The sequence below is a fragment of the Camelus ferus genome, chromosome 4 (assembly GCF_009834535.1).
Source record: "Camelus ferus isolate YT-003-E chromosome 4, BCGSAC_Cfer_1.0, whole genome shotgun sequence".
NCBI lineage: Eukaryota > Metazoa > Chordata > Mammalia > Artiodactyla > Camelidae > Camelus > Camelus ferus.
The window spans coordinates 31,856,706-31,882,286 of NC_045699.1; the positions used below are offsets into that span (position 1 = coordinate 31,856,706).

Consider the following 25,581-nt stretch of genomic DNA (forward strand, 5'->3'; position numbering starts at 1 on the left):
GCAAACTCTCTTGGACCTCAACTATAAAAGCCAATAATTAAAGATTCTATTCAAAATTAGTATTATGGTTTTGTCAATCTTTATGATGCTATATACTAATACGAAAAAGTAAAGCTTTCTGTGACTTAGATGCTGCAAAATATCTTAATATTTCATACAGCCCAAATAGCAAAATGAGTGCTTTTTAAAAAACATACAGTGTTTTGCTTTGGTAGAGAAAGAAAATGTCATCTTTTTCAAAACTTTAAAAGTGATAGTAAGGGAAATGCATCATTTTTCATTAATTTGACTAAAAATAATATTATGAACGATTCCTGTTTTATTTGGTATATACATGCTATTAATTCTGATTTACTGAATGATTTATCATCATAATGTGTCATTATTAGGATTATCATTGTTATTGTGTGTTATTTCAACTATGTATGCCAACACAAACAACAGAGTTTTTAAATGGTTTAACCATGCAACAAACTAAAAACATGTTAGTTTAAGCAACAACAATAAACTTTCATCAATTTACTCTCTTGGTCAAATGGTCCAAACTACCCCAGCTTTCTTCCATATTCCTTTTTACTTTTGATACTCACGGGGTTCTTACCGTGGTTTTTCAATTCTCCCTGCATGAAACAAACCTCTACCTCATTTATCCAATTCAGTTTCTTAAATATGCACATAGCCCTTAATCCCCAAATACAGTGACAGATGATGTCCCTTAAAAAAGGATATTAAGAGAAAAAGCTATTATAGATTTTTTTCAAATATATAATTTAAAGGGAAAAAAAACCTAAACTGAAACAATGTTACTTTTGTAGAGTTAAGGCCATACTAAAGGAAATTTTAATATTATAGCAGGGTGAGATAGGGGCCAATGATATGGTTATTCCACTTTCTTGGTTCTAGATTTATTGCAGACCTGTCTCATTTGAATACCCCAGAGCTCAGACTATCCCTTGCTGTTGCGTTTTCCTCTCTTTGACAAAGTGGGTCAGGGGCTACATTAGAGGAATAGCTGCTTCTTCAATTTTCTAAAGGGCTATGGAACCAGGACTAAATAAGTAATCTTAGGAGAGCTGGGCTGACTGTGTAGATTAAATCACACCGAACTGGATGGGTGGGAGTTGGGGAGCAGAAGGGGGAGGAGGACAGAGAGGCGGGAGGTGGGAACAGGGACAGGTGGCGCGCAGTTGGGTGACTTGGGCATGGGAGTGGGTGGGGAGCTGGGGAGCTGTACACCTCTTCCTGAAATGACTGCTTCTCCAGAGGGCTTAGCAATTTGTCAGTGAATCTCAGGCTCCCCAGCACAAAAGCAGCTTTCTTTCATGCAAAGGAGGCGAGCAGTACAAAGCACAAACATACAAACTATAGGAGAGAGGAAAGGTAGATCCCAAGTAAAATCCTACGCGTTCCACTCAGTGCGTGGGAAGTCGGGGTAGCAAAGGTACAGGGTGGGGGGGGGGCACCTTTTTTACATAGAGAATTTTATCTTTTTGTGATGGTGGTGGTGGTTGTTAATAGGAATCTTCATCTTAAATAATGCTCCTCTCCAGACAATTTCATCTTCCCATCAATGGGATTCAGCGGGTAGTCCGATAAAGAGATACAGGAGTCTAAACTTCCTGAAACAACAACAGATGTAATACTGCATAACTGCAGGAGACTCATTTAGTGTCCTCACGAGAACAGAAAATTGAAGCAGAATTAGGTCACTCAGGTTTTTCATACAGATTGAACAGTAAATCAAGAGGGGTTACGGTTCTGGCAAGAAAAAGAGTTCCATTAAAGGCGACAGATATTTGTTCAGGTCCAGAGGAGAAGTTTATGATTCCTGTAGGAGAGTTATTTGAACAGAAAATGACACCGGTACATTTTGTTCCTTCAAGGAGCTGAGTGACACTTTTAAAAGAGAGAGAGGGAGGCTGACTTTTGGTAACTCTGCTGATAAGACAGCGCTCGGTAATTTTTGAGAAGGAATTTTCAGGGTTGTAACGGAGCCGAGGGCAGGACAAAAAACACAGGAAGCGGACTATGCTTGCTTCCTGAAGCAAGGAGGCTATACTGCTGTTTTCACACTAAATTCTGACTTGCTACCAAAGACGGCTCACCTAAGTCAAAGACGCTCTTCTCAAATAAACGCCTTTGGATAGGAAATTATTTATTTTTCATGCAAACATGTGTAGAATTAATTTACATGCCAACGTGATAATTCCTAGAGCACTTCTGACCAACCCTCAGACTTCAGATGGAAGAACTGAAGCGTTTCGTGTACCGACAGGGCAAAGAACGTGTGCCTCGGCACCAAAACACTGCGCGCGCACGAGCACACACGCGCACACAGGCACTGACACTCACTACAGAGAAAAGTCAAGTTCCGTCAGAAGGAAAAGATGGCCTACAGGAAAGGATCCAATTTAAATGAGAACAAAATGTTTTTAACCGAAGAGCGGGTGCACATCTGAGGCAAAGCGTTCATATTGCAGAAACGTATTTATGCTACTACTAAATAAAGGTCAATTTGTCAAAATTCTGGTTTTATGAAAAGGTGACTTAAAAGTAAAAAAAAGTAAGATTCTGACAATTTCCTTTCAATTTTCATAGGCAAAGGAAATTAGACTACAACAGTCAAGGGAACGAACATGTGTGAAAGAATTTCTGACAGGTGATTTTTGCTCAAACCAAGTTGATGATATTAAAGAGATTTTTTTTAAAGACCTTGCTCAAAATCCTCGATCAAGAGAGACAGATACACTGGACCCTTCCAGTTAACAGTGCTAAAGGTTAGTAAGCCAGCTTCTCAAAGAGGGGCAAGAAGGAAGAGAGTTTTTTAACTGTCTTTTACAAATGCCTAAAGGCCTTCATCTAACCCTTTTTAAGGGATACATTTAACTAATCTCTGTGGTTGGACAATTTATCTTCATATAGGCAGAAGTTAGCCATTGCACTATAACTAAAGAACATAAGAAGGCCCATGCAAAACCCTGCCAGGGCAAGCTTAAGCTTCTTCCAAAGACAGCCATGAGAAAACTCAGGCCAGAAGACCCACCAGCTTTTTGGACCCGGAGTTGCCAGATCAATCACTTCAGAAGCCAGGCAGCTTTACAAAAGAGGAGACGTTTATCAAGTAATAATAATATGAAGAAGAGCCATTCCACCACACTCTGCAGATGCTTATAACTGAAAAGATACGGACATTCATTTTTTTTTTTAATTGATACAGGTGTGGAGTACAAAAGCTTCACACTACATACTTTGGGAGACCAGCCATGAAGATCATTTTCCAAAAGGGGACTAAAATGAGCTCATTACAAGAAAGGCCTGCAAATAAAATTCTCATCAAAATGATAAAATTTAGGAGTCAGTAAGACACACAAACACACACACAACGCAATACAGGCTTAAGAAAGAAAAAAAAAATTCAGATGTATTTCTAGACATAGAGAAGGTCTACATTATGAGGGTAGTTCACTGATTTAACAAAGGGACTGGTAACTGTGTACCTTTAAGGCAGGAAAAAAATGTTAGCTCTTAGGAAGTCAGAATTTTTAGAGTAACCAGGTGATACCCACCCCTCTGTCCCATTTATTGTCTTTTAAAAAAATCCTCCTGACTTTTTTTATTCAATAGCAACATAAAGGACTGTATATGAATAGATTTTTTGTCCTAAATGAGTACCTAGGGCTAATATTTGACTTCATACCACACAGCAATTATTCCCCCAAAAGAATCTGCCTATCAACACTGAAATATCAATTGATGATGGGTATCGAGCTCTCCAGGGATACATGAAAAGCTGGCAACAGCAACATAAAAGCTCTTAATTGAGGATTAGTAATAGCAGTGAGAGTCAAGTTATATTCTTCATCCAAAAAGCTACACACACTTAATGGTAAGTTACTGTGATTTCTCTCAGAGTATTTCTCAAAGCTGATAACTTAGTATTTTAATATAATAACAGATGAGTCATGTGTTTTCCAAGATTAAGGTAATTTTTGTAAAGGGTTCCTAGACATTCTTTACTAACATTCCCTATAATTTTTAACCTCTAATTTTCTTTTAAATTAAACCATACTTTGGAAATAATAATAATCGCTAACGTGTATTGGAAGTCTTTGTATCACGTTCTTTTCCCCCTACAAGAGCCACTATAATACCTTCTTTTAACATATGAGGAAACTGAGTCACAGAAACAGAAAAGAGAGTTAACTGGAGGAAGGCAACAGAGCTAGCTAGCGGTAGAGCCTGCTTACTGGCTAACTCTCAAAACCTCGGTCTTAGCTCTGTTTTATCCTGACTCGGTTCTTACCGGACTCTCCTTTTGGTTGACGTTAACCACTTACACCAGGGATCTGCTGACTACGGCCAGCAGGCCAGACCCCGCCTGCAGCCTGTTCTCACAGTTTCCCTGGAACACAGCCAGCCCACTATCCTCTGTGCCTGCGCTCACAGTGGGAGGGCAGAGCTGAGTAGTTATGACAGAGACTCTGTGGCCCTTTACAGAAAAGGTTTGCTAATCCCTGACTTAGATAAATGTGCCTAATCAGGTGCAAATGAACGTTTCTGGAGTAAGAGTTTAAATAAGGACCCCATATGAAGACACTCACATAGGGCCTACTCCAAAAGTTGGACCAAGCCACAGACCAACAAATGTATGAACTAACAAGTCAAAGAATACGTTATACAGTATCATGAGATGTGTTGTTCCTGAAAGTCAGGCCAACAGATGCGCTCAACATCTGAGCCACTCATAGTCACCAGTCAGGGACAAATGGACAAACCAGGACAAAACACTGTATAATCTCAGTGCCGGATGCCTGCTTTCTTGCATCTCTAGGAACTCTGGGCTGGGCTTTTGATCTTGGCATGCTATAGGGGTGGATAAAACTTTTTTGACTGAATAAGTGAAAGTTACAGTCCTGCCAACCTGGAACCCCCCAGAGGGCCCTCATTCCTCAACCCAGTGGCAAACAAACTCTTTCCTGTGACTTGGTTCTAAAACCATCCTCAAGCCTGAGTATTCTGCCTCTGCAATTCTCCTGAGGCCTTTCCCCGGTCCCCTAGAAAAGAATGACCGCACCACCAGGAGACACGGGACCCCCGAAGCTTGGTGGTGCCTGCAAGGGCATGGCAGCGAGACCTGCCCATCCCCACCGCGGGGCGGGGTGCGTTACCTATACTCCCGCTCCTGCAGGATCTCCACGGGGTCCAGGCCTTGCGGTTTCTGAATGGGGCTGATGCGGCTCTGCTTCTGCTGCAGCTGCAGGATGGGCGAGGGCTGCCCCGGGGCCGGCTGCGGCACGGAGGGTCCTGGCACGGCGGCCGCAGGGGGCGGTGCTGCTGCAGGGGGCGCGGGCGAGGGCCGGCCGCTGGGCGCGGGCACCGGCAGCTTCTGCGGGGGGCTCGGGCCGCTCAGCTCTGGCCCCGGGCCTGCGGGACAAGAGTGACATGGGCAGCTCTGGAGGGAAGGCAAGCCAGGCCCCCACCTGGCCTGCCTGCTGCCCCCACCCCACCCCCACCATGGCCCGGCGATGGGGACAACTAAACATCTCAAGAGAAGGGAAAAGGAGGCTAGGAAGGAGGATGATGAAGCGGGGGGGAGGGGGGGGGAGAAAGAAAGGAGAAAGAAAGAAAAAGAGAACCTGGCATCCCTCCCAGGGGAAATGGCATTCACCGACGAACACCGGCCAAACGGCCCAAAACTGACACTTAGGTAACAAACTGATCATGGAATGGGCCGCCAGCTTTTAACATAGGCCTCAGTGGGTTTTTAAAAAGGATGGCAGGTGCATTCAGAGTTCTGGAAAAGTAAGGGAGACACCCAACCATCAGATGCCATTTGGGTGTGATCCCAAAACCACATTTTGCAGACTGCACAAGCCCCTTGCCTCCCAATCAGGAATAGCCCTGCTGTTAGACTCGTGCTTCACAAATACAGACAGCAGCTCGCCGGGTCCCTGATGTGAACTGAAAGGGGCACACCTTCTTTAACGACCTAGAAAGTATATTTCAGGCTTAATCAGTGCATCAAGGAAACAAACTTTTTACTACATGTTAGAAGGTATTTCTCAAAACATTCAGTGTGGGGGGTGGGGGGAAATCTGCTTATTCCACCTAATAAAAACTATCAAAGATTTAAGAGAGCATTTTTCTCATGTTATCAGAAGAAAGGAATATGCAATCATTAAGGATATCAAAATGCACTTGGTAAGTTAATTTAAAGCAATTTTCTACATTAAACTTCATACATTTAAACTGATTGCTAGGTCTGGACCTAAAATAAATATTCCATCTCTCCTCCAGGTGAATGTTTACTTATTTCAAAATTATAAATAAGATTAGTGATGCCACCAGAGGACTTAGTAAATTAAAAAAAAAAAATCTCAGTAAGCAGATGCTAAAACCTTGCATAGGCATCCTTGCAAGTATTTTCTCTGTCCGTTCTGTGAAAAATTAAAATTATTAAATGGTAACAAAAATAATCATCTCTATACTTCAGAGCGACTAATAATTAACCATACAAAGACATACATTATGAAAAATTAAGACATATTTATTCAATTTCCAGCAAATACCATTCAGAAACGGGCTCAAATAACAATGCAAGGATGGCCATGAGCAAACATTTTGACAGGAAGAATGTGAAGAATTAGAACAAACTGCTTAGGAAACTACTGTGTGTGTGGGGGGGGGTGTAGCGTTACTGGTCTAAAAAACCCACTACCTTTAATGAAAAGAAAATCCAGGTCTTACCAAGGTAATATTGTACTAATTACCTTAAATTCAGTTCTCAACGTGTTTGTCCTCCTTTCAAAGTTTAAATAAGTCATCAATAAAATCCATAACAGAGCAATAGTACACATTTCACTTACTCCGGGCACCTTCTTCTTTAGCATTATGGCTTGTATATGTCCACGTAGAAGTCTATGCCGACTCCTTGAGGTATACCTATTCATTCAAGTCACTATTTCTAAAACCACACAGTCAAAGGAAGTTATCCAGAGCATGTCTGATATCCCTGGTTCCGAATCTAGTAATTTTCAGCTTATGACTCCAAACTAGACCCAATACATACACGGCTAGCCTTCTTTAATCCATAAATACAGAGACATTCTTATCTGGTTGAAGAACCCTTAAAATTGAGGAGCAGAGAGAGACCCAAACATGGACCTAGGTGGTCCAACCTCCAATCTAAAACAACTTGCTGTGAACTAAACAGGTACATTTAAAGCAACCTGTATCTCTTCCAAAAGAACTGGTAAGTTGCACCTCTGGTGCCCTGTGAGCCTGAGAAAGTTCCTTAACCTCTGGTGCCTCAGTTTCCACTTCAGGAGAATAGGGACAGTAACAGTGCCCACCCCAGAGAGAGGCAGTGAGGATTCAAGGAGACAATGGGGCTATGTGCTCAACCCTCAGCTCTGGTCATCACTGTCACCAAGGACACAAAGGTAAAGAAGTTAACTATTCAGCCTTTCAGAAAAACTCCATGGCCAAAGAAAGGCTTTCCAGGAAATTTGGTTACCGTATTAGCTGGCCACTTTGAAAGTATGCTGTTCTAGAGCAAATTCCAAAAGGCTTCTATGTTTTAATAAAATTCAGCACAAATACTCAGATAGGTCGGCTTTCCAAGTGCTTCCTGCTAATTTTCTATCAGTCACTTACAAGCAAACTCTTTTCTAACTCAACACTGCAAGTTCCTTTACTGCGTGGGTCTGTTTTCTCCTCTCCAACAGATTATATAAAAACTTCTATTTAGAGAGGCTGGGGAACTGAATGCACCTCACTGCAATTACACATGCCCGGAACGCAACTGTCTATCCACTAGGTGTTATGCCTGCCCCCGGGGTGCTGAGCTGCCTGACTGGATTTGCTCTCTATCAACACAAAGCATCTTGACAACAGACGCTCGTGGTCGGCCTGACGATAAGAACTTGCCCCGACATCTTCAGATAGAAGACAAATTACATTCTTTAGCTTATCTCCAACTCCCTCTCTGACATAAACAATTTAGGTTTAATTGTCAGAGGTATGAAATGTTTCTGTTTTCCCCTCAGCCCTTGCCTTAGAAGTCAAGGTAGATCTATGCCCTGACACTCCTGAGGGGCGTCCCCCTGCGGTTAAGGAGGGGCTGGGGCTGTGGAGGTGTCTTTATTAGATGCCTGCTTTTAAGAGACAGGTAAACAAGCTCATTAAGTCTCACATGTACAGAATTTCTGCATCGAGCTCCCACTTCACCTTCTGGCACACAAGGATACTTATGCAAATAACAGTCTGTGCGTTAAATCTAAGAATCTGAGTGGCTGCCAGAGGTTGAAAAAATAAATGTAACACTGAAGTGTATTTAAACTGAGCAGACTAGAGACATTAGATAACTTGGGAAAAAAGGTGGGGGGGTGGGCGGAGCAGGAGAGGGACAAGCACTGAAAAACGTCAGCAATAAAACTTACTTTCTACCATAAAGTCCTTCCTACCCACCGCAAAGAAAAACCTGAAACTTTTTCAGTTCCTATTTTGAATTTGGCTTTGGCCTCTAAAAAGAAAAGTGGATTGAAATTGAAAGAAAACGATGGGTTTGATTTGAGCGGAGCCCACGGCGGGGAAGAACTAAGGAGTCATTTGTTCAGGGAGCACTTCCTCCAGTCAGACTGGAATTCTCTGGTTGGCGGCTATGATGGTGTCACTTTGGGTGAATTGTAACTTTGGAGTAGGTTTGAGGCAGATCACTCCAGCCAAGAAAGATTCTCTGCACATGAATAACAGCAGCAAATGGGACAAATGAAAAATGGAATCACCGCTACCTCCAGAGAAGTAGGCAGACTTAAACTGATTTTTTCCTTAAATATCAGCAGAGGTATTTATAAGCAATTATGCTTCTTTATGGGGTGGGGGATACACAATGATTAATAAAAGTAACATTCATTCAGAAAAATTATTGTGCCTTCTTTTGGTCTAAATGCCAATCCAAAAAAAAAAAAAAAAGTCTTTGTCAAATCAGGTCATTGACTCCCTGTGAAATCGGGCATTTGGGGACAAATTTAGCCAAGGAGTCAGATACAATCTCCCTCCCAGAGCCAGTAATGGGTCTGCTCTACTGGAAGACAGTATCCTCTTCCCTCCTTATTCACAACGTCCTTGCCCACTCCAGCACTATCTGCCCAAATATTTTCATTTCTAATGAAGCCTGACTGCTGAAAATCCAAAAGACACGGGCAAAGAGTAATAGAATAAATTCCTCCAAATGACAGGAGCCTGGAAAGGACAACTGGAGCTGGGCAAAAAAAAAAATGGAGCCCTCTTTTCTGGAGACAATCCCGAAAATGCACTGAGGATTGTGCTGATTCTGAGAATGCGAAAGTTTTGTTATGTCCAAGTGTCCAGAGGGCTAAAACTTCATCCTTTAAGCTTGACTACTTATCTGGTCTCATTATTTTGACTCTGTGTGAAAATGTTTCTCAAACAAATCATTCAGCTTCCCGCCTTCTTAAACAACACCTTGGAATCTTCCCCTGCTGCATCTGTGTCATTTTTAAAAACACCAGTGCTCATGGAGGTCTGTGACAAGGGGATGTCCCAGGACAGGCTACAATGCACAGGCAAGTATGATTGTGTGACGAGGTCCCTCCCCACTACCTTTTGGGAGGGACTGACTTTGCTCCCTCCTGCTTAAACTACCAACTATCCGATTGTTACCATTCAGTCTCTACTGGGAACTCTTTGAGTTACTGCTCCTCATGTACTGAGACACAGCATTGCAACACCACCAGCATTGCTGACACTGGGTCTAGAGCATGTGTTAAAAGGCTCACAGGAAGGAGCTGAGATAATTTTCCTTCGTACACACAGGAGTGAAAGGCCTGCGACTGGTACACAGACCTTGGGACAGAGTCTTGCCCTGATCAAGAGCCTTCTGGTCATGAAGGAGCCAGCATGGGGAAGGGGTTAAGGACATGGGCTGTCCAGGCAGACCACTGGCGTCTGAATCCTGACTCTCCCCACTCTAGATGTACCACGTGTGCAAGGTACTCATCCCTGAGCACGCTGCATGAGGTAGGCTGGTAGGCATTCAGTAAGTATAAGCCACACACCTACACAGACATACATGCTTTTTCTTCTCTCTGGCTGCATTCCTGAGAGCTGGAGTTTCTGCACTGAGCATCCAAACGACCATCTTATGCATGGTTTTCTTGTACAGCTTTTTCAGTCCCTGATGTCTGGTCCCCTGTGCTCCTCCACCTACCAGAGCACAGCAGTCCACAGACAGAAATCTGCAGATGACATGATACTTTCTTGCTCTTTAAAAACCTATTCCTAAGGCTACATCCACAATTAACAAGATGAGTTTATCCTTCAAGTGGGTAATTCTAAGAGCTTCCTCTACCAGAAAAGAAATATTTACATACTCGAAGGTAGAATTTTTAAAAAATACAAATAATAATATTTAAAAAATACAAATAATATTGTATTTTAAAAAATACAAATAAAATTACAAATAATTGGAATAGTCCCCAATTCTAGGAAGAGGACCAATATTCCAAACTAATGGCAACGATCAGCTGTCAGGGCTTGCCCAGATGAGAGTGAACTATTCCCAGGAAAGGGCGTCAATGACAAGGAAGCATTTTGGAATTCAAATTCCCTAGGATTCAAATTCTCTGGACTCCAAAGCTCTAGTTAGAAGAGAACCATAAACACTTTGCTTATCCAGTTGCTAACAGAACCCTTCCCAGAGAAAAGAACGTTCACGCAAGGTCATCTTACAGCCCCTTGGAGCTCTGAATTTTGTCACTGGGATCAAGTCAGACACCAGAGGGCCATACAAAGGACTACCTCATCTCAACCTGTGACATAATGTCATGGCTTCAGACATGATGCCAGGGGATGTAGGAAATAGGCCACGTGGATTCCATTACTCTATTTAGTATCAACAAGTGTTACCGATGCCTCTATCATGCAGTGCCTCTTACAAGAATAATGACAATCATTTAAAAATAATCCCACCTGGGCAAGCTACTTTATACTCTCATGCCAGAAAAGACTCTGTGTCCTCTGAGAAACTGGTAAGCAACTTCCTTGTGAGTGGTGAGAATGAGGTACCTGAACGTCTCCTTTCCTGACTGCCAGGAAACCTGGGTCATTTTGGAAGCCCAGGTACCACAACCGCGAGCACTCCTGTGGCCCCCACGGCCCCGACCTCCCTGACCTCCCTGACCTTGAGCTCTACTTCCCTTTGTTTCTGACTTTCTCCTTGCTAACTCCTTGACTGCAGGTATGCTTTTTGGAAGCCGCCCCAAATGTTTTTCACAACAAAAAGGGGTAGAGCTAAATAAATCCACAGACATGAAATGGCTCAGGAAGGGCAGATTCGAGGAGGGCGTGGTGGCCGCTGGAACCCACCGGGTGGGGTGCCGGGACTCTTAACCTCGGGTGCGTGGATGGGCTTCGGACAAACCTGGAACCACTTGGAAGGGAATGCAAAATTCACCAGGGTTGGACGGCACATTTTCCCTAGACCCACAGCTGGCAGCGAGTCTCCAAAGGCTAAGAAGCACTGCTCTCGACTCCACAGCAGAGACCGAGAACCGAGAACCGAGAACCGTGGCCACCTACGTGAAGTAAGACAGGGGAGCCAGCGAGGCACAGCCGCAGGCCGCGCCGGCCAGCCCTGGGCTGATACCGACCGGCACTTGGGCGCAAGCAGCCGCCGCTCTCGCCCGAGCTGGACCCCCGCGCTGTCAGTCGGGTGGGTGCCTGTCAACCTACCAGATGGCCTGCTGTAGTTAACGAGGGCCGGCTGCGGCGGCGGCGGCGGCGGCGGCGGCGCCTGGGGCTGCGGCTGCGGCTGCGGCGGCGGCGGCGGCGGCTGCTGCTGCATGCCCGGCAACGTCCTCTTCCCCTGGACAGCAAGCTGCAGTGTTTCGGGGAGCGGCTGGCCCCGGGCCAGCATTTTGTAAGCCAGAATCTGAGCTCGCAGCTGATGCAGCTGGACGGGGCTGAAAGGCGAGGGACCTCTGCTGGGCTGGCTCATCGCCTGCGGGTCGCCCGGGATGAGGGGCCCCGACTGGCTCGGAGGCATCTGCGGTGGGGTAGGGCCACCTCCCGAGAGGGGGCTGGAGACGTGCTCTGGGGCTCCCAAGGGCGACGGGTGCGGCGACAGGTAACCTAGAACAAAACACAAAAGGAGAGATCAGGAGCTGCCCCCGAGGACCCCGAAAGAGAAGCATCCCTGATTATCTGGATCATTTTCTACAACAGCACCGTCTGAGGGAAATAGAAAGCCTATGTAATTTAATCATTAGGGGATCACACACAATTTGAACTTTATATATATATCAAATACATAGAATTTAAAATTTTCTAGTCATCATACTAAAAAGCAAAAGAAACGACAAAAGTAATTCTAATCATAGGTAACTGAAATCAAAATACCCCAAATATTATAATTTTAAAAATATTTAGATTAAAATATAAAAAAGTATTATTTTATAAAAATATAAAAAATTATTAAATAAATACATTAAATTTAATACAAAAATTATTAGAGAGCTATTTTACATTCTCTCTTTCATACTATGTTATGGTACAGTCCACATCTCTACTGCGACTAGCCACATTTCAAGTGATGGACAGCCACCCGTGTCCCAGGAGGTAAACTGGTAGTGGCTAGTGTACACCTATCGGAAGGGCACCAGGGGACAGAGTTATACATTAAAAGCTGCTCCAACCTCGAGAACAGAACCTGAAGGTGTCCGCTATACCACAGTGCAGGAATGGGGAGTCTCTACTGGGGATATGACTTGGTTTATTATCATGCACTTTACGAATAACTCGCCATTACTGAGGGCCTCCACTGCTGTAGGCACTGTGTGAGGCACTGGACATACGATTTTAGCAGAGTTCTCCCTGGAAGCAGAGCCTGATGGAAGGACTGCGCACAGCGGACTGATCCGGAAGGCGTGAGGACCCTGGCCGGAGCGTGCACAGGTGACACGAGGAAGGGCTGGCAGCCGGATAATGGGTGTATGACTACGCCAGACGCTGCAGAGGGTGCCTGACGATTAATCTCACACAGAAGCTCTGGGATATGAGGTACATGACTGGCCTCCAAATTATCCCAGGGGAGGGGTGAAGAAGCTGTTGTAGTTATACTGTTAGGATCATTGCTCACTGGTTCTGACTCTGGGATCCTTAGTCCCCAAGGACTTTGCCATGTGTGAGTAAGGTGGACAAGGTGGACTCAAGGTGAAATGGTAGTGTGGCCAGTGGACGCAAGGCTGGTGGGAGCACTGAAATGGGAAGAAGAATTAAAGGGATGTGAGTGGAGTATACACTTTTTCCTCAATCCTCACAACATCCCCAAGAAGATGTTTCTTAGCATCTCATGTTTTAAAACAAGGAAACGGTGGCTCAGAGAGTACACGAGTTACCCCAGGTCACATAGTTAGATCTTGGTAGCTCCCAGATTCATTTGGTTCCAAGGTGTGTACTTTTCCCTTAGTCTACTACTAATTTGGTTTTAGAAAAATAAGTAAAAAGCCTGAAAGTTTCAAAAATTTTCTAGAACCATTTACAAAATAATATAAAAATGAGAATAATCTATTTGGGTTATAAGAGATCTAAATGGGAAATTTAAGAATGCTTTTCTGGGGAAAGAAAAGTCAAAATGCATGAAAATGTCAAGCAACTTATTTCAAGAAATGGCCGGGATATCCTGGCCAAAACCTTCCTGGAAAAACATACAACTGAGCATGGCTGAAGGGAGATTCAAGAGGCAGGAGAGGATGGAATGGCTGACCGCAACCCAAAAGGGTATCCTCAATTCAAACTGAGTGCTAATTAATCAACTCAAAGGTTGGTCCTGAGACACAATGTCAAATGTTAGATTAAAGGTCTTTGCCTTTAATAAATGCACCTGTGTCACAATTATCATAAAGGTCATCACATTGGTGGTTATTAGGAATCTGCTGTGTATTTGAACCTATGTCAGGGTTTGAGCTGAAACAACTCTGCATATCCACGTGGAATCACAGAGGCCCAAGAATACGTGACCCACACTGAATGTGGACGTACTGTCGCCATTCGCAAGACTAGAGAAAATAAAGGATGGAGTTACTTTCATCTCAAGATGCCATTTGGAGAGGGAAACAAATGTACCCCGATTCCCTAAGACCAGGGTGGGTTTTGTTCTATCAGTTGGTGAGATGTAGAACTCCATTCCCCAAATCCCCACTCATAAGGGAGCACAAAAATCACACAGCCATTAGGGTTCTCGCTGGTCACAGAAGTTAGCCGAGAAAACGCCCCTGAAATCAGTCTGCAAGACTAGCAGAAAGTTAAACTCCGCGTGTTGTTATTTGTAACAATAAACATATAGAGAACATCGATAGCATGCACTTAACTCCATCACTGACACTCTTCCTTCTTAAGTGAGGTTAACATGCACCCCTTAATTGTGATGCTGGTGCAAAATGGTAGTTTGTTCCTTATGAAAGCACCTTCCTAACACCTTTTTGGCCAACCCTGCATCTACCAAAGGAGGAAAAACCTCCTTCTAAAGCTACTGACATTTTCATGGTAGAAAGGATACAACCAAGTGTTAAAATGGGTCGTATGTTGCCTGACTTCTGGTCTCTCCTCAGTTCATCACAGCTTACTCATGATAAATCACAGGAAGCCTAATACAATGGACCAAAACATTAGACAATCCAATCCAAATGCCACTGTCTAACACTGTTCATCAAATCACTCTTTTAAGATATGAACTCCAGGCAAGGCAATGTTATGAAGATGAGACAGTGACATTGAGCACAATGATGAATTTTACCTCAAATTTGCTAAGAAAGAAATTGAGAGTGGAATAAAAATCACGTTCCTTTTAAAAAAATCATTTTCCAGAATTAATCAATACAACAAAAATTTTTACCTCAAATGTGATAAGAAGGAACTAGGGGTAGGAAAAATTGTTTCCTAAAATTTACAGGGGGTGTTAATAGAATCATTTTATCACAGTAGGACATTAAAAATGTGACAGCATTTTGGCTAAAGAGAGAGATTTCTGTTTTTCTACATGACTAGCATTCCATAAAACTTGCAGAACATCAGAATCTAAATGATGAAACAACATACTTTCATGATTATCTTGAGTTGAGAGAACAGTGAAGAAACTGACTTGGAGTAAGTACACATCTGTCTGGAGGATGACAGTGTTGATGTAGAATCCGCTCCTCTGGAAATCTGGTTTGATTTGCTCATTTAAAATTAGTCAAAAGTGGCAGTTTCCGTCCCTCGTCTTCAAGGGCCATTATCTCCCCAGTTTCACCTTGCCTCAGAGAGAAGCAATCACCTCTCTCCTTTTAATAATCTTGAACTTCAAGGGCCAATTTTATATGAATTTTCTCTTCACACACATACACACATACACACACTCAATACTACATACTTGCCTTTGAAGACTTTTTTCTATCCAATGGACTGAAAATAAACAATGTTATCATTGGGACCATAAGGTACACAATTCAGTACGTAATGAAGGAAACGGCTTTGCCTCTCAACCAATACCTTAAAATAACCTAATAGGTTGCTAGGTAGTTAGAGCTGGCAGTTTTCTGATCAATACCACACCTCTCTGTCCCTGTGTGTTTATAAACGGCTTCCGATGATGGGGTTTTTAAAGATACGTGCCATTATGCAGTCTCAATTCTTTTTAGGTCATTATACACAATAAGACTGCATTATACCACTATTACTTTATTCAAAAACATATTTGAAATAAGTAATTCTCCAGCTTACGAGGCTCTTTACTATTTTAGAGCAAAACATTATGTGCTAATTATTACATTTAATGCAGACCTCTGCATTTCCAAGTAATTATAACTTAATAAAATTATATAAAAATTAAGATCTATTTAAAAGTGTTAGCTTTTGAACTGTAAGTTCACTTCTTTACCTAACTGAACAAAATTTACTAAGTAACTAGCTATGTGTTAGACATTGTGCCATGTGCTGGAGATTCCCAGAAGAGTCACCATTCTAAAAGTTGAAGAAAGGAACTAAGCAATGAAAGAAACGTTAAGATACGTACAAGTAAAAATGCTCAATTACAATTCATGCCTTTCCAGCGTTGCATTTTGCAGTTTTCTAGGGCCCCACTACTAGAGGTACTGCAGAGCCAGGAGCAGACAGAGCAAGCAGCTGGCTTTGAGAATCACTGAATATAGCTCATCTACAAGTCCAAGCTATTAAAAATGAGATCTGCATTAGCTCTGTGAACACACCTGGCTCTTTAGAATTTAAACAATAAACCTGGATGCGTTGTCTTAATTCATTCTTAACAGTGAATGGGTCAAATTTTTTCTTCCGGTACTGCAAAAAGTCCCGAAGATTCAGACTGCTTTTCAAACAGGGTCAAGACTTTGCGTCATCTGCAACACTTACGTCTGCCTGCCGTCAAAATTCAGATCAGAATGTGGGATACTCAAAAACCTCCTCGACATTAGTGGAGACACATTCCTATGTTTCCATGATTTCTGTATATAAATATATATTATACCGGACACATTTCTCTAAATCCTCAATAGTCAAAAATCTTCCCTCAGGTAGACGGATGTCTGATCACGGAGGGAGAAAAAAACTCACATACACTGAATCACAGAAGAATACATACAGTAACACATAGAGCATAAACTTGAATTAGACTATCAACACATTAAGAGTTAGTTAGTGCTAGATTAACCATACCTCTTACAGGTTGAAATGCTCATCTAATGATCTGGAAAATAGATTACATTGTATTCAAAAGACTTTGAGGTATCTTTAATAGGACTTCAACAATGAAGGAAAAAGGCACCCAGGAGAAGAGAAATATACCGTATTTGGCCGTTATTGCGGGCTGAACTGTGTTCTCTACAGATATGTTGAAAGCCCTAACCCCTAGCACCTGCGAATGTGACCTTATTTTGAAATACGATCTTTACAGATGTAAGACGAGGTCACACCGGACGAGGGTAGACCCTCATCCAAAGGCTGCTGTCCTCACAAGAAGAGGGAGATCTGGACACCCGCACAGACACACAGGCAAAATGTCATGGAGACCCAGACAGAGATGAGAATGATAGATCTACAGGACAAGGAATGTCAAGTATTGCTGGCAACCACCAGAGGCTAGGAAGAAGCAAAGAAGAATTCTTCCCTAAAGACTTCAGAGAGACCACGGCCCTGCCAATACTTTCATTTCAGAATTCTAGAATTCTCCAAAATCTTGTGAGAATACCATTTCTATCATTTTAAGCCACCCAGCTTGCGGCAAGTTGTTACAACAGTCTTAAGAGACTAATACAGCCACCCACCAGCAATGACAGGTAATTCCATGGCCAGAAAAAGTCACCTGACAAAGTGTGAGCGTGTAGTTCAAGGGACATGGGTGGCTCATCTCACCTTCATATCTTTGAGGTCCTGGGGAGGCAGACCTGGGCTCTCCTTCCAGCCCTGTCACTTACTGGATGTGCAAACTTAGGAAAACAAAGTAAATTCTCTGAGCTTTAGCTCCTCCATCTATAAAATGGGGTAACATAATTTATCTTACAGGATCAAGATAAAGATTCTGCACCAAGTACATAAACCACTTTGCAGAGTGCTTGGACACACAGTGGCCAGGAAAATCAGTAAGACTTTAGAAATAAAATTGCCCACATCAACCATAAAATTGGGTTGGTGGGGGCAAGGGGGAATTTCTACAGGGAAAAGAAACCTGCCGCATTCCTTAGATATGTTCTTAGGAAGCCATAATTAAAATAACCAGGAGGAAAGATGAAAGACTGCCGTAGGGAGCCAAAATCAGGTATGCAGCAGACACAAACCTTGGCTGTGTTGATCCATCGGACTCTGGGGAGGACCCATCCCTGGGTGAGGCGGTCGCATGGCGGTACCCTTCATGGATCCACAGTGGATATCTTCCACGCCCCCCTTGTCATGCATACCATCAATAGGCTGAAACGTTTACAGGACATCAGTTAGACACCTCCTTAAGGTACAACGTTTCTATCTGGCGTTTGAAGACCCCTCCCTATAAACTTCAAAATTGTGGCCCAGTCACCTGTTACCCATACCACAATCATATATTTCTACACCTATATTACATATGTTACTATACATTATGGACATTTCATAGGTGGGAACAGAAAATAAAATTTAAAAAAAGACTACACCAACAGGATCAGCAAAACTACCTGTAAGTCAAAAGTTAAGGCTTTCAACAGTTGAAATTTTTTCGGTAAGGTCAAAACGCAAATAAAAGTGAAGCTCCGTTCACAAGGTAGACAAATATAAGCTATTCTTTCACGCCCGTTTAAGGAAGTCCTGAAACCTGCTGTATGCTGAAGTTAGTCCAGTGTCTGAAGGAAGACTATTTGAAGTGTCTGCGATGATCTATTTCTTGGTAATTTTTTTACGTCAGAGGGGAAGGAACCATGGAAAGTTTAAAAGTTGAAGCCAGAAAGTTCCATGGCAGTTGGGAAAAGAGGAACGGACAGGGTAGAACAGTGAATGGGGGTAAATACTGAAAGAGAAAGAGGCTGAAACAGAAGAAACTGTTCTACAGGGGGCGGAGGACTGAGAAAGGTTAAAGGCAGGGTTTGGGAAAAAATAATAAGGAACACAGGGGCTGGAAACAGGACTTGAGGCCTTGTACCCAACAGATATGCAAACAATTGCTATTGAACTGACGCTAATCCAATCCAGAATTGGGCAACGGAGCATGTGTTCAAGAAAGGAAAAGTCCATTCCTCCCCAAACTGGAATAGCAATTTTCAGAACAGCCTGAAAGGAATATTTCCAGGAGTTTATAGAAACCAAATGACTTCAGGCAAGAAAGTATGAGTGTTTGCAGTTTTGGAGAAAGGAAAGTTAATTTCTGCAGAGTCAAAAGCACGCACTTGAAAAGAGGAGAAATTTACCATAAAGAGGATGCTCAGAAGAAAAATGGGAAGAATTTGGTATAAAGAGTGTCTCTGAGTCTGTTAAATAGTAATAATAGAGAGGAAATCAAAGCAACACAGCAGATGTATTTAGGCCACTTGTTTATTTATTTCCAGTAATGTTGAAAAGCAAAAAGCTGAAGCTCAGAGGGAGACGGAGGAGAAAGACAAGGAATAAAGCTGCCTATAAAAAGATTCGCAGAAAGTGAAGGCATCTGGTCAGCAGGTGTGAACTCCAGGCACTTAACCATGTCCCCACTCAGGGAATTAACTGGGGGCTGGGGGCTGAGGAAAAGCAGGGCAAGAAAATGCAAAACTAGCAGAATGAGAGCAAAACAAAACAAAGAAGAGCACTGATGGGGGTAGAGAATAGGAGAAAATGTGACAAAGATACTAGATGATAAAACAAGGGATCAGGGGGAGGGTATAGCTCAGTGGTAGAGGGTGTGCTTAGCATGCAGGAGGACCTGGGTTCGGTCCCCAGAACTTCCATTAAAAATGAATAAATAAATAAACCTAATTACCTCCCCCTTCCCCCCAAAAAGCTGAAAAAAAAAAGTTAGCATTAAAAAAAAAAGGGATCAAAAGATATAATTATAAATAAAAACCACCCAGTGCAAAAGCATCACATGACCCAACACTCATGCATACATTTAACTTTTAAATGCTTAAATAATGATAAGGTTAGCTAAGTAGTTTCCTTCAAAGTTTACCTTTCATTTTGGAGGTGAAACATCCTTAAACCATTCTGAAATTATTTAACCCACCTGGACAAAGGTTTACATGCGACAGATCCGATCTGTAATATAGCTCCCCAATTAATTGAATATGAGCACAAGGCAATTTAATGACGTCAGTGTATCTATATGTTCAATATGTCTCCTAAAGAATATGATACAGAAAACAAGCAGCTTTCCTTCTTTACATCCCTGACAAGCTAAGAATGGTGTTTAAAATAAACTAAAAAGGCAGGGAGAGAACTTAGGGATCATCACAGGGCTACCGATCATCATTAAATGACAATGAAGAAGTTTCAGAGTAATTAACAGTGATGATATGATTCTATTATGACATAAGAAGAAAATTTTTTAATCACACCTGAATATGCATACCTGTGCTAACATGGTGTTCTTACTGAAGATGGGGAAAAGTAAGGTGTTAAAAAGCATATACAACAGTCTGTTACCCAGGGTGAACCATTTCTTTTATTTATGTCAATATAGTTTTACTTTTCAAAATGACCATATATTAATATCCTGATTTGAAAATCCTCAAGTAACAAAATTTGTACAAAATGGATCTTCCCTTCTGGGCTCTGATGCCTTCCCTTAAAACTGACCTCCAGTCCGACACAGTCAGAGGCCAGACTTGCTCCTGTTTTAAAGTAGTATCTTCCACCACTTGCCTCCTTTATATCAAGGGGCATCCCCCAACCCTATCCATCTGGAAAAGATATAAAACATCTACCAGGCTCATCAGGTGAAATCTTCAGGTAATATACTCATAGATTTTCTCTGGCTACTGCTAGTTCTCAAAGCAAATTGTCACAGAGGATCTTGTCTGCTTTCTCAAAAGGCCGTTCTCTCTCCTTTGTATCTCCTGCATAGGCATAATGCCAAAATCAAATAAATGGAAGATTATTATAACCTTATCCAGAAACAAACAACTAGACCTGAGCTCTGCAAAATCAGAGCCCGCTTCCAAAACCAGAATAAAGCTACTTCACAGAGAAAGCAAAGTGCGTTTTTCGAGATTCTCTAGAAGCTATTTTATCTCAGTTAAGCCTTTTTGAAAAAAAAAAAAAACCTTTAGGAAAGGACTCATTTTCCTTTTACTCTTTGGGACCTACGGGATCTGTTTAGGGAAAAATAATTTTCAATATGTTCATTGGTGGAAAATATAAGTTACTTAATGTATAAAGTCGGGGAAAAAAGCAAGACGTATTCACTAATATACTTATTCACCAAGCCAAAATACCTGTAACCCACAATCCACAGAATCTGTCAGGACTGCATATTGTATCTAGTATTTCTTAAAAAGCCAAGGTCTGATCTTCCTGACTAGGGCAACATCTGTAACAATAAAAGAGCCTCAGGATGTATGTTTTTAATAATGTACAAGATAAGACAAAGACCTAGCTTGAGTCTCTTGTTAACAATAGTAGAAAAAAAGGGAGGGGAGTTATCAGGAATTACTAGCCATCCATGACTCAGAAGACAAGACTGGATAGGAGAATGAACTCTCACCTTATGCATTTGATGCATGCCTTCCTGTGGGAAGTCGGCAGACCCCATCGTCGGCATAGGGTGCGAGACACTAGGAGGCCCAGGACTTGGCCCCATCATACTGTGGACGGAACCTGGGGACGGTCCAGGTCCGGGACTGGGTCCAAGAATTGGTCCAGGAGAGGGTCCTGGCCCTGGCGAAGGCCCCGGGTGGGGCATCGCGCCAGGGTCTGTGGGCGTGGACATCTACTCCTCCTGTCTCGGCCAGGGGGTAGAGTGATACTGAGCTGGAAAGAAGAAAAGAAAAAGGAATGTTTTGAACATGATGTTAAGAACAGAATAAAACAGTTGTTAGTATTTGATGGTGCCATTTCTGTAATAAACATCAAACAGAACTGCCCTGTCTAGTCCAGATGTTGGAGAGAGTATGATATATATCCATCTGCCCTCGTCTTTATGAAGACCACTTGTTTAAAAGAAAAAAAAAAAACAACTCTAAATGATCCCCCAGAAAGATATAAATCATCTAAGATACAAAAAAAAGGCTCACTGGAGAAACTCAAATTTAACACATAAGCAGAATTCTAAACCAAGCTTGAAATTTATTACTGAAGTCAACAGATGCTCTCCATTACTTGGGCACCTTACAAGTCATTAACCCCCCAAAGTCATTAAAATATAAAGCTCCTAAAGAAGTATCCAAACAAGACCCATTTCTGTAAGTCAATGGGTATTCAAAACTTAACAAAGAATTCTAGGGGGGAGGGTATAGCTCAAGTGGTAGAGCACACACTTAGCATGCATGAGGTCCTGGGTTCAATCCCCAGTACCTCCCCCATTTAAAAAAATAATAATAAATAAACCCAAAACTTAACAAAGAATTCTAGATAGTTAAAAAGGGAAATACACATTCATAAATTGAGAATGAAAGGGAACTTCCAAACATGAGGAAAATAGGGGTTATGGGAGTCAAACAAGTATGGGTTCAAAAAAACACATACACAATTATGAGCTGAGACTGAAATGCAATAGTACATGTAAAACCATAGCTCTGCACCTTGTTTCACGTTATACCCCTCGCCTGCCACCTTCACCGTACCAGAAATGATCAGAAGGGATGGTTCACGATGTGGTCCTCCCAGCAGGGAGAACCTAATGAACTGAAGACCACGAGGACAGTTGAGGCTAGGGATGCATCCTAGGCCTCTCCGGGGTCTAAGATTCACCAGAAAAGTCACCCACGGCCATTGGAGCCGGGCCCAGCACAGACTAGGTGTGGAAATTCTGGTTTTCCAGCAAAGCAATGTACCATCACCCATGCCCCCAGACTTCTTGGTGTCCCCACTGGGGAGAGTGCCTCCTGGGGTGGGTATGACAATCTTGGATATGAGCTGAAACAAGTAAATAAGCTGTTTTCCACATTCTGGATGGAGATGAAAGACCCCTGATAGTCACTGTGATATATTCTGTCATCTGGGGACACACACCTGTACACACAAAACTTCTGCCGCCAACCTCGCAAATTCCTAAATGGATTTGTTAGCCACTGCATCATAGCAGGGATGAAATTAGACTGTAGAGGCCCAGTCATCCACAGCAGGGCTCTTTCCACGGTGAAATGAGAGGTTAGAGAAGAAATACAAAAAACAAAACAAACAAACAAACAAAACACAACACATTACTTCCATTCTTAGCTATAGTCACCTCTCAAGGAATCTCTAGAATGTGAGGGCCATGAGGGCAAGGTGTTGCTCTGCTCTCCCTGCCCCTGTATCCCCAGCACCTCCAACCAGCACGTAGTAAGTGCCCAAAAAGATCTGAATGAACCATAGACAAAACTGCAAGGGCAAACTATTCATAGAGTTGATGATTAAAAAATAAAAAAAAATTGAGAGCAATCGGTGTTTGAGGTACAAAGAAATCTTAAAAGTGGAAGCAAGAATGTAGGCAACATTGATACATGAATTAGGGTGAAAACAGGAAGTGAAGAAAGGCTACTTTGGAGTGATTATAACCAAAGGATCACTCAGACTGCTTTGTGGATACAAGATGGGACTAAGAGAATCCAGTTCAAGTGGTTTCTAAAACAACAGGGAAGCTTTGGAGGGTGAATTATAGCCTTCAATTCACTAGAGAGCCAAATGTTATTATTTATTCTTTGTGATTAACACAGCAGGCGGAACTTTTTTTTTTTTTTTTTTTTTTTTGCATTCCACCCCCTCACACACACACACACACACACACATTTGTTTAGTCAGCATTTCAAATTTAGGAAGCTGACGTCAATTCAGGGTACTACAAGTTATAACGTTCTTTCATGTATATCAGCACACTAATAAACCCCTTTATTTTTTAGTGAATAAAAGGAAATTGCTTGCTTCCTGTTATGGTTTACCTTGAAACTGGCTTCAGTGGCTTCAATGGCAATACAACACAAGTTTGAACAATGAAGATACAAATGCTCAGCTAGCCTGACAGTCTTACTTTTCATGTTTTCTATTTTAATATATATTATCCCATAATACTAACAGCTTCGTAGGCGGAAAACGTATGAGATGGGAAATGGAAAAGTATGGGCATATAGAGGAATGTTAATATAGAAACATGTTCTATAGGAAACTTCTTCGTCGGAAGAGAACCTTCAAAAGAGTGAGCTGAATGTGAATGTGTCCATCAAATAGCGTGGACGAACGCACGAGAAACCAGCTCAGAGAAGCAGCATAGTATACAAACGAGGAAAGTTGTCCCACAGCTCACGGATGGCAGGGATCTAGACTATCACACAACTTGAATGTGACACTCTCTGGCTTCTGACTGGGAGCCACCCGCTGGTCTCAGGGCCACCACCAACCCTGGGGTCCCAGGCAAAGCACTTTTCCTCTGGGGTTTCTTGGCTTCCTCTGGCCTTGGCATCAGGGCATCTCAAGGCTCCCTGCATCTGCCTATCCATCACAGCATCTCCCGGATCCCTGCAATTTTGCCTGTAGCGGGTGCTTATCCGTGAACCTCCAGGGCAGGAGGTCAAGGCTCCAAGTCCAGTATTGGCCAACTCAGCTTCCCCCTCACCCTCCCTTCTGGCATCCTTATTTATCTCGACTACTTTCTTTCTATTTCAAAGCACCAAGGAAGTGATGCGGATGGCGGGCAGGCAGGGTGAGGGTAGGGGCAGGCACAGGAGGGAGCGGGGAGAGGAGATGACTTGAATAACCTTGCTAGGGCAGGAGTGCTAGGTCTCTCCACAAGACAACACTCAAAATCTATTTTTATTTTGTGTTCGGGGGTGGGAGAGTTTTACGCTGCCACCAATAAGGATGACCTGCTTCCATAATTACATGGCCAAGATAATGAAGAAAACATGTCTGTGTGGGGGCAGGTAAAGCATGCAGAGCACCCCCTACACTGACATTGCCAGGCCCCCTTCCTCCCCCTAACGCTTCCCTCTACCTCAGACCAGCACTCCCTGAGGGCCAGGCCACTGTGCTCTTAGCCAAGAATTTTTCAGCAGTACACCCTGTCTTCTTTCATCCTGGCCTTGCCTTTACAACTGGGGGGGAGGGGGGTGCTTTTTAAAAATAAAAGTCGTTGGAGCTTCGCACAACTCCAACCACCATAGACATCTTCTCCCAGCCCAAATCTCCTTCCCCTCCCCTTGGCTCAAAGCCCCGGCACCCCCATCTGCATATTAAAAGGAGCTCAACTTCATGGAATTTTAAGGGTCATCCAGTCCAACCATGACAACCAGGACAAAACGTACACCTTACTGTCTTACTCCAATCAACTGAAATGACAAAGACCCCCTACACTTGGAGTCATACTTAAGTACACCCATGTGTGCTTCAGGATAATTTTAGTGACCAGACTTGAGGACACATTTTGTCACGTCCTCATTTAAAAGATGAGGGCGGGAAAGGGCCACATAGCTTGCCCAAAGTCACATCTGTAAGTAGAACTTCTCTCTTGACTGCCTGTTGGCCGAATACTGAGTCACTGCACCATCAGGCAAGCCAGGCCACCTGCCAGCGTGGAGCGCTGTCACTCAGGCTGAGCAAGGGTGCACAGGAGTGGAAAGTGGAGGCTGTAGGAACAAAGAAGGAAACGATGGGAGGTTTTGGAAGGATTAGGATTTGGCTGTGATCAGATGTTAATTTACGAAGGGACAGAGAAGCAGAGAAAAGCACTCGAGAGAATATGAGGTGGAGACAGTGCTATGAATTAAAGAGGCTGATGATGTTTCATCAGAGGTCCGGAGGCCCCGTTTAACTCATCTCTTCCCGACTGTCCTGGCTACCCACTGGGCACAAGGCATGTAGGATGTACAAAAATAACCAGAGGGCTTACCCCAGGGCTCTGCGAGTCTGATGGGGAAACAGGACTTAACCCTAAATAGCAGTGAG

General features: G+C 42.9%; 1 protein-coding gene across 6 annotated transcripts in view; it reads right to left on the reverse strand.

Annotated features, from left to right (window-relative positions):
- SMARCA2 (SWI/SNF related, matrix associated, actin dependent regulator of chromatin, subfamily a, member 2) overlaps window positions 1-25,581 on the reverse strand; it is a 137,382-nt gene that overhangs the window by 102,526 nt on the left and 9,275 nt on the right. For all 6 annotated transcript variants that reach the window (XM_032477764.1, XM_032477765.1, XM_032477766.1 and 3 more), the window contains exons 2-5: window positions 21,209-21,474; window positions 17,847-17,976; window positions 11,755-12,153; window positions 5,169-5,424 (exon numbers count right to left, since the gene is read on the reverse strand). In XM_032477764.1, coding sequence (XP_032333655.1) covers window positions 5,169-5,424; window positions 11,755-12,153; window positions 17,847-17,976; window positions 21,209-21,433 — 1,010 coding nt within the window. In that variant the 5' untranslated portion in view covers window positions 21,434-21,474. The remainder of the gene's footprint in view (window positions 1-5,168; window positions 5,425-11,754; window positions 12,154-17,846; window positions 17,977-21,208; window positions 21,475-25,581) is intronic.